Consider the following 8,914-nt stretch of genomic DNA (forward strand, 5'->3'; position numbering starts at 1 on the left):
GAGGTGATAAATAGTATAAGCTAATATATATATATATATATATATATATATATATATATATTCTTACTTGGTTTTTATGTAGCTTTATATTAATATGGGAGTAACTTTTTTAAAAATAGAAAATGTAATGTAATTTAATTTAACAAAGATCTTTTAGATATTATCAATTCTACTTCAATTATTAAATTAAAAATAAAAATAAAAAGATAAAATTTTAAGTAGGTCTAGTTATATTAGACATCCCTGAACTATAATTCTCATTCTATATTGGTCTTGAATTTCATATCATTCTAATTATATTCCTAAACTACCAAAGTTATATTAATTAGGTATTTTATCACTAAAATTGTTAATTTAACTGTTAAATAACACGTTTGATATTATGTGACAATTTAAAATGAAAATTTTAAGAAAAAATTAATATTGTAAAATGGATGTTTTAAAATCTTTGTTTTAACGTTTTCAGAAATTTTACAAAAGTTTTATCGTTTACTCTCTCTCTCTCTTTTTCAGTTTTACTTTATTTTAAATTTTTACTTTTAGAACTTTTGCTGCAACGTTTTATTTTATTTAAAATTTTCATTTTAAATTTACCTACATAAGACTTTATTTATCATTTAATGATTAAACCAACCATTTTAATAATGAAAATGACCTGATTGGTATAGCCTCGATAGTTTAAGGATGTAATTAGAATGTTTTAAAATTGAGGGCCAATTTAAAATGAATGCCATAGTTTGGGTCTGTCTGGTGCAATTAACTCTTTCAAATATATAAATAAAAAACTAAAAGCATAATTATACCTTAAATGCCCCCTTAATATCAAAAAAAAAAAAAGAGAGACAGAAAATGCCCCCTTCCCTGTCCATCCGTCTACATCTTCTCAAATTAATTGCCATTGAGTAAACACAATTAAATGATGTCCCCTCGGGTCTAATTTTGTTTCATCTTCTTCTTTTTTCAAATAATATCGTTTTATCAATGAGTCAAATCATTGGAATATTTCATTCAAGTCCCATACCCTAGTGTAATTACCTAACCATAATCACATTGGACTCATTTTTTAAGTGAAATTAAAATGATTTCAAGGTGGGAAATGGGAAACATAATATGAATTATTTCCTAATGGTATCATCTATAGTCCAAGATTGCACACATAAATTAAGCTTATCTGCTCCCATTTTTGGAATAAAACTTAGAGAAGCTAGGTTGGAATAAGTCTTATTATATGAACATATTTAATTAGTCATACATATGAGAATCATTGAATTTCTTAGCTAATTACTTATTTTACATGGAAAAGATTTTGGTTCTTGATTCAGTTTAGACAACAATTTAATTAACATCCCATTGACATAGTCATTGTTTATGAAAAAAAAGCCTAAATTATTAAATAAAACAAGAATGTATCAAAATATATATATAAAAAAAAGATGCATAAATATGATATAAATGAATGAAAATGGATCATAATGTGATTTCTATATATATAGATATTACAACAAAAACAAAGTGATTTCTGTTTATTCTTTGATATAAATTTATATCTATATCTACATGCTTAACTTTAGTGACAGATAATATTTTAGCTGCAATATTATATATCAAAGAAAAGCAAGTGGCAAGCACAAAACTTTTCAAATTATTAACTTTCTTTTATATAATATGCAAATACAAAACATCAGCTTTAGATTCACCCTTTTTGTTTCTCCTTAAACATTTTCAAGTCAAAATATATGAAAATGGAGACATCTAATTCAATCAAATGTGTAAATTCAAAGAAGAGGGGGTTCCTAAAGAACTGATCTAGATCCTTTTAAAAAAATGGCTGCAGACACAAGAGCCATACTGCCACGGAAGAGGCTGGTTTGGTTAGGTTAAGACATGTGGGGAGCAAAATGCAATGCTCTCCATTCAGGGAATTAATGCATGCCAATGAAAATATATATATAACTAAAAAAAGGGTTTTCTTTTTTCTGGTATGATAGCTTAGACATGCATTACATGGCATTGAATGTCAGAAAATAATCAAAGGAACTATATATACATGTATCTATATTGTAAATGCCCACTCCATCGTGCATATATTATATATATAATCAAAGGAACCATAGAAAAAAGGGTAATCCCAGAAAATAAGATTAGAAGAAAGACTTGGATCATCTTTTATTATTGGAAACATAAAAGTAAGCAAAGCAAAGAGAGATAGTTTAATTAATATACAATGAGATCATCACCTAGGTATTTTTTTTTTCTTTTTTTTCACAATTTGAAAAATCTATGAAAATCATGTCTCACTCTCTTATATATAAAAGCTATGGTCTGGATTTATTATTAGTAAGGCTGTCGACCATGTACCCAACCATATGTCTCATGCCCTAATTGTGTTCCTCCATTGGAGACTAAATTAGGAGGCAAATTGTACATTGGAAGTGAAGATGGATCAAGCAGACCTGACTGCGGGCCGCTGCCGCCGCTTCTGATTGTGGGTGGAGAATTGGTTGCTCCACCGTGGATCTGATCCCCATGGCCGCCACCACCACCACTGACAGCTTCTTCTTCATCTTCTACTACAGGCAGTCTTTCGTAAGTTGCGTTAGCAAAGGTTGCTGCAATGACCATAACAGGCCCTGCTGCGACTAGTGAACCGACGACGCTACCGCCGACGACTTGTCCTTGACCGCCAGCTAGGTATACGGTGAGCCCTGTTGAGCCAGGTGGTGCTGGTCCAGGCAAGAAAGCTCCAGTCAAAGACAAGATTTCGAACCTTCCTTGAAGAGCAACCACAGCACCAGGTGCTGCCGGTTGTCTTAGTGTAACGTTTGCTACGGAGCCACTGCCGCTAAGCACACAAACCCCACGTTGTCGTCTCCGAGCAAATTGGGCTATACTTTCAGCGACATCAGAGCCGCTTGCAACTTCCATGACGTGACTACGGAGCGCGTTTGGACTGTCCCTGGTGACGAAAATGGGCGGTTTAGGCCTGTTTTTGGAGCCTGGAGGTCGGCCTCTTGGTCTTCGGTTACCGATCTCAACAGCACCCTCTTTCGGCTCATCGCCGGTGTCCCTATCATCGTCTTCTTCATCCCCTCCGACGTTGTTTCTGCTTTTTCCCATGTCGTTCATTGAAATCTCAAGGTCTCGCTTGTCTAACCCTGGAGAATTACCTGCCGGGTCCATGCCTTGTAGACTCACTTGATTAACCCACCAAGGATTCGCCATAGCTGCAAATTGAACTCAAATAAACTAAACCGACGATCAAAAACCAGAACTGGGTCGATCTTTTCACTTTGTTTTAACAATTCAATTAAAAGGGTTTCTTGAGATAACAAAGAGAATTAGATGCAATTTTAAAACCGGGAATCGATTGTAGAGAGAAAGAACAACAACAACAAAAGGGAACTAATTAATCTGTGTTGAAGAGGGAACAAAGAAGATCAACGACCCAAAAATGTTTGAAGAAAAACAAAGAACCTTTTTGTGGTAGCATCAAACACAGAGAAAGAAAGAAAATGAGAGAGAGGAGAGAAAAAGGAAAGAGAAAGAATAAACTAAAGCACTAAGAGATAAATTTATTGAAGTATTTAAAATAAATAATTAATTAAATAGAACTATACCAACACTTGAAAACAAGGATTGGATCAAATGTTCTTTTCTTTCTCTCTAGGTTGAAACTGTGTGTTTGTGTGTGTTTTTTATTTGGGTAGCTGTAGGCTTTGTGTGAATTATTAGTGTTACTTTAATATCATAATGGTCTCTATTACATATTATTTTTTAAGTTGTGTTCTTCATGTTGTTGTTCTCTTGGGTCTCTATATTAAAATTAATTTTAAACAAACATTAAGACTACTTAATCTTTCTAAAGTATAATCACCCTTTAAATAACATCTCACTTATTAATTTTTAAATATTATTAGGTCATGGACATCCATGTGCAGTAAATTTCTGATTTTTTAATCCCTTGGTGCTAATAGATTTGTTTTGTAAAAGTTTATTTTCCAAGGATAAATTGGTGTGTTAGAAAATACAGAAATTCTCAACTATTCGTGCTTTCCTTTCTTATTAAAAATAAATTATCCAAAATGAGAGACAAATGATCTCCTCACTACACCAAAACAGGCTTTTAGCGGCATCTTTTGTGGCGTTTGGACGACAAACGCCGCTAAAAATCTAACATTAGCGGCGCACAGCATAAAACTCCGCTAAATATCTAGCATTAGTGGCACTCTCTGTAAAACGCCGCAAAAAGTCAGACCTTCAGTGGCGTTTTCTGAACAAACGCCGTAAAAGAACATCGTTAGTGGCGTTTTTAAACAAAAATGCCGTAAAAATGCTGACAAAACGCATCGTTTAATCATCAGGAATAGCGGCAGTAGCGGCGCACTATAAAAACGCCATTATATAGCACAATTAGCGGCGTTTATTTGCAAGCGCCACAAAACATCTTAACCAAAACGCAACGTTAGGTCTTGAGGTATATTAGAATTAGTGGCGCTTATGCAAAAACGCCGCTAATACTGTGCTTTAGCGGCGCATTGTAAAAAACGCCGCAAAATATCTTAACCAAAACACAGCGTTTGGTTTTGAGGTATATTAGAATTAGTGGCGCTTATGCAAAAACGCCGCTAAAGCACATTATTAGCGGCGCATTGTAAAAAACGCCGCAAAATATCTTAACCAAAACGCAGCGTTTGGTCTTGAGGTATATTAGAATTAGTGGCGCTTATGCAAAAACGCCGCTAAAGCACAGTATTAGCGGCGCATTATAAAAGGCGCCGTAAAATATCTTAACCAAAACGAAGCGTTTGGTCTTGAGGTATATTAGAATTAGTGGCGTTTATGGAAAAACGCCGCTAAAGCACAGTATTAGCGGCGCATTGTAAAAAACGCCGCAAAATATCTTAACCAAAACTCAGCGTTTGGTCTTAAGGTATATTAGAATTAGTGGCGATTATGCAAAAACGCTGCTAAAGCACAGTATTAGCGGCGCATTATAAAAAGCGCCACAAAATATCTTAACCAAAACGCAGCGTTTGGTCTTAAGGTATATTAGAATTAGTGGCGCTTATGGAAAAACGCCGCTAAAGCACAGTATTAGCGGCGCATTATACAAAACGCCGCAAAATATCTTAACCAAAACGCAGCGTTTGGTCTTGAGGTATATTAGAATTAGTTATGAAAAAGCGCCGCAAAATATCTTAACCAAAACGCAACGTTTGGTCTTGAGTTATAGAGCCAATAGCGGCGGTTGTAGAAAACGCCACTATTTCCCGCAATTAGCGGCGCTTAACTAAAAATGCCAGAAAATTTTAAACCGAAACACAGCATTTCGTCTTGAGCTATAGCGCGGTTAGCGACGCTTACCAGAAAACGCCGCTATATATCAGCTTTTAGTGAAATTTTGACCAAAACACATCGTTCCGGCTTGACCTATAGATGCATTATATAATGTAGGTTATAATATATTTAGTTTATCATATATGGTTTAGGTTTAGGGTTTTAGGGTTCATTATATAATGTTTATTATTTTTGGATTAGAGTTTAGGGTTTAGGGTTTACGATGTAGGTTTAGTGTTTTTGGTTTAGGGTTTGAGAGTTTGGTGATTAAGGTTCAGTGATTATTATAAGTTAAAAAGTTTATCGTATATAGTTTAGGGTTTTAGGGTTAACCATTATATAATGTTTATTATTTTGTGAATATTAGAGTTTTGAGTTTAGGGTTTATGATGTAGGTTTAGTGTTTGGGGTTTAGGGTTTGGGGTTTAGGCCACTTTAGTCATGTTAAGAGGTTAATTAGTGTTTTAGGGCTTGATGCTTGTGGTTAACGGTTTGCAGTTTATAATTTAAGGTTTACAATGCATGATTTTGGGGTTTGGGCGATTTAAGGCTTATGGTTACGAGTTTTAGGGTTTAATGACTTTTTTGGTACCAAATTCAGAAAAATGACAAATACGTATTGTTTTTTAATTATTATTATGATACTAGGGTTCTAAGTGACACAAATGATTAGTTTACTAATTGACGAATGGCATATTTATATGTTATATATGATGAAACAAATTACTTAATTGTGTTATTTACATATATATATTAATCATTTATACATTCACTTAAAAATAGAGTATATATAATTTTAAAATTATAATACATTATTTGAATACTATAAATAATTAATAATTTTGAATATTGATAATATTTAAATTATACACTCTCTAAGATTTATAAAATTTATAAAATTTTAACAATTGAAAATAATAAATCATATAAAATTTTAAATAATATTATTAATAAAATTAATAATGTCATAATTTTAATGTATCAATTAAAAATAATGTCTAGAACAATGTATAAAATATATAAAAAAATCTAAATATTAGCGGCGTTTGCTCAGAAAACGCCGCAAAAAATATATAAAAAATGAAGCAATACGGCACCGTTTCGTTGATGAGTTAAAGGTTAGTGGCGTTTTTTGTCAAAACACCGCAGAAGTTGTGAAACTAGTGGCGTTTTCGCGTAAGCGCCACAAATATTATAATATAAAACGAGGCCGTTTTAATACTAATAAAAAGTTAATAATTACCAGCGTTTTGATTTAAAACGCCACAAAATCTAAAATTAGCGGCGTTTATCAGTAAACGCCGCAAAAAAATGTATTAAAAATTAAACGAAACGGCAGCGCTTAGTTGACAAGTTAAATTTTATTGGCGTTTTTATCGAAACGCCACAAACGTTGTGAATCTAGTGGCGTTTTTATTCTAGCGCTGCAAATGTTAAAATGTAATACGTTGTCGTTTTTAACATAAATAATATTAATATAAATTTAATCGGTAGCGGCGTTTTGAAGTAAAAGCGCGGAAAATCTAAACGATGGCGCGCTTGTTCAGTAAAACGCCGCAAAGAACATATTAAAATTTAAGAAAAGCGACAACGCTTGGGTCTTGAGTTAAAATTTAGTGGCGTTTTATAAAACGCATAAAATTTAAAATGATAACGGCGCCGTTTTGTCCAAAATCAACACATCTCTAAGTCGTCGCCCCCAGCCCGAAATCCCCCATTTCTCATAATCCCTAAACAGCTAGAGGGAAATATTCCAAGAGAGCAGTTCGTCGAGAAGTTTTACCCCCGATTCGTCGATTGGTTGTTTTAGCAGCAAGGAAAAGGTTTATTTTTTGGGTTTCTTGCAAAGTTACATAACCCACACAGAGAAGAAGGTGATTTTGCAGTCGGATTCTGTTTTTTGGGTATTCATTATTTAAGGTACCATTTTGATTATATTTTGTATTTAAAGGTTGTATTTTCTTGTTTTTGTTAAATTTCTTGTTTGTAATTTGTTGATAACCCGTTGAATGAACTGAAATGCGAGTGTTCTCTGTGTTTAGGGTTTGTTCGGGGCTTTCATTTCTGTTCATCGCAATCAAGGTACTGTAATGCTTTAACTTTTGTTATATTGGGAATGCGCACATTGCTTTCTTGACGGTGTTCAATGATTTTTAAGGTTTTGGGAAGTTTAGGGTCTTCTCTATGTTTAGGGTTGGTAGGATTGTTGATTTTTAAAAACACATTACTTGGTATTCTGTTTTGGCACAACAGTTAAGCATATGAGTTTGTGGAGTACTTGAGAGATTTATGTCGTATTGCACATTTAAGCATGGTGTTGATTGGCACAGTTTCTTCAGTCTTCTCTAAACCTGTCCATGGGCCGGGCCCGGAAAAAATTTACGACCCGCCTCCTAGGCCCGGGCTCGACCCGGCCCGAAATATGGGCCTAAAATTTTGTCCAGGCCTACCGAAAAATATTATAAGCCGAGTCTGCCCATTTTTAATAAACATTAAAAATTATTTTAAAATAAAAAATAAAAAATATTTTAAAAGTATTTTAAAATTAAAAATTAAAAATAAAAATAAAAATATATATTTATTATATTTGGTAAGGCAGGCCAGGCCAAAAAGTGGTGCCCAAGGCCCAGCCCGTTTTTTAAACGGGCCTCGTTTTTTTGTCCAAGCCCATATTTCGGGCCTATATTTTTACCCGAACCCTCCCATATTTCAGGCGGGCCGTCGGGCCGGGCCAGGCCGCCCGGCCCATGGACAGGTCTAGTCTTCTCGTATTGCACATTTTGAATCTTAAGCATATGAGTTTCTTCACTTGGGTTAAACATAAACATAAACTGAACAAAATTATAATCTTTGAAAACAATGTTAAGCTATGTTAAACATTTTGAATGTTAAGCATAGTTTTGAATGTTAAGCATATGAGATTCTGCACTTGACTGTTAAGCTATGTTGTTTAGATTTAAATTATAATCTTTGAAAACTGAACAAAAAAATGATGCACAGTTAAACATAAACTAAACAAAAACAGTTTAGTTAAAAACTGAACAAAAATCCAGCAAATGTTTCCTATTTGTTACTGATTAACAAATTTATTCAGAAGGATTGTGGCAGAAATATGTATTCAGTTTGACGTGCTTTATTTTATGTCAAGTTCTTTTAATTGGTTTTTTTGTATACTGCGTTGGTCTGCATGTAAGAGGGTTGGACAATTCTGATTTGTCTTAATCCTTGTTCGTTTTGTTCTTAAACAAGACAAAACATAAACTTCTCATCAGCTTTGCAATAATAAATTCTATGGTTTTGTGACTATTTATTTATATTTTTAGCGTATTTAATATTATTGATATTATATTATTTATTTATATTTTCAGCGTATTTATATAAACATCGAGTTGTTATAATCCATGAGCAATTTCTCTCTTTATTTAACAAAGAAGAAGGTTATCGTTTTCTATAATTAAAATAAATTATATTCATTGAAGAGACTGATGAGTTTCAACTCTCTAAAATGAATTTTTTATTTAAGCTCTTTAAGATTTTAAAATTTTAAATTAGTAAATATAAAATTGCACGTTGACTT

At 33.1% G+C, this 8,914-nt stretch overlaps 1 protein-coding gene across 1 annotated transcript; it reads right to left on the reverse strand.

Annotated features, from left to right (window-relative positions):
* Nucleotides 1-2,141: 2,141 nt before the first annotated feature.
* LOC105796709 (AT-hook motif nuclear-localized protein 20) lies at nucleotides 2,142-3,540 on the reverse strand. The gene has a single exon (XM_012626499.2). The coding sequence runs from the start codon at nucleotides 3,220-3,222 to the stop codon at nucleotides 2,335-2,337; it is 888 nt and encodes a 295-aa protein (XP_012481953.1). The 5' UTR covers nucleotides 3,223-3,540; the 3' UTR covers nucleotides 2,142-2,334.
* Nucleotides 3,541-8,914: the final 5,374 nt, after the last annotated feature.

The sequence above is a fragment of the Gossypium raimondii genome, chromosome 3 (assembly GCF_025698545.1).
Source record: "Gossypium raimondii isolate GPD5lz chromosome 3, ASM2569854v1, whole genome shotgun sequence".
NCBI classification, from domain to species: Eukaryota; Viridiplantae; Streptophyta; class Magnoliopsida; order Malvales; family Malvaceae; genus Gossypium; species Gossypium raimondii.

Excerpts from the sequence above, each read along its gene's own strand:
- LOC105796709 (XM_012626499.2), bottom strand. The coding sequence starts at position 3,222 with ATGGCGAATCCTTGGTGGGTTAATCAAGTGAGTCTACAAGGCATGGAC.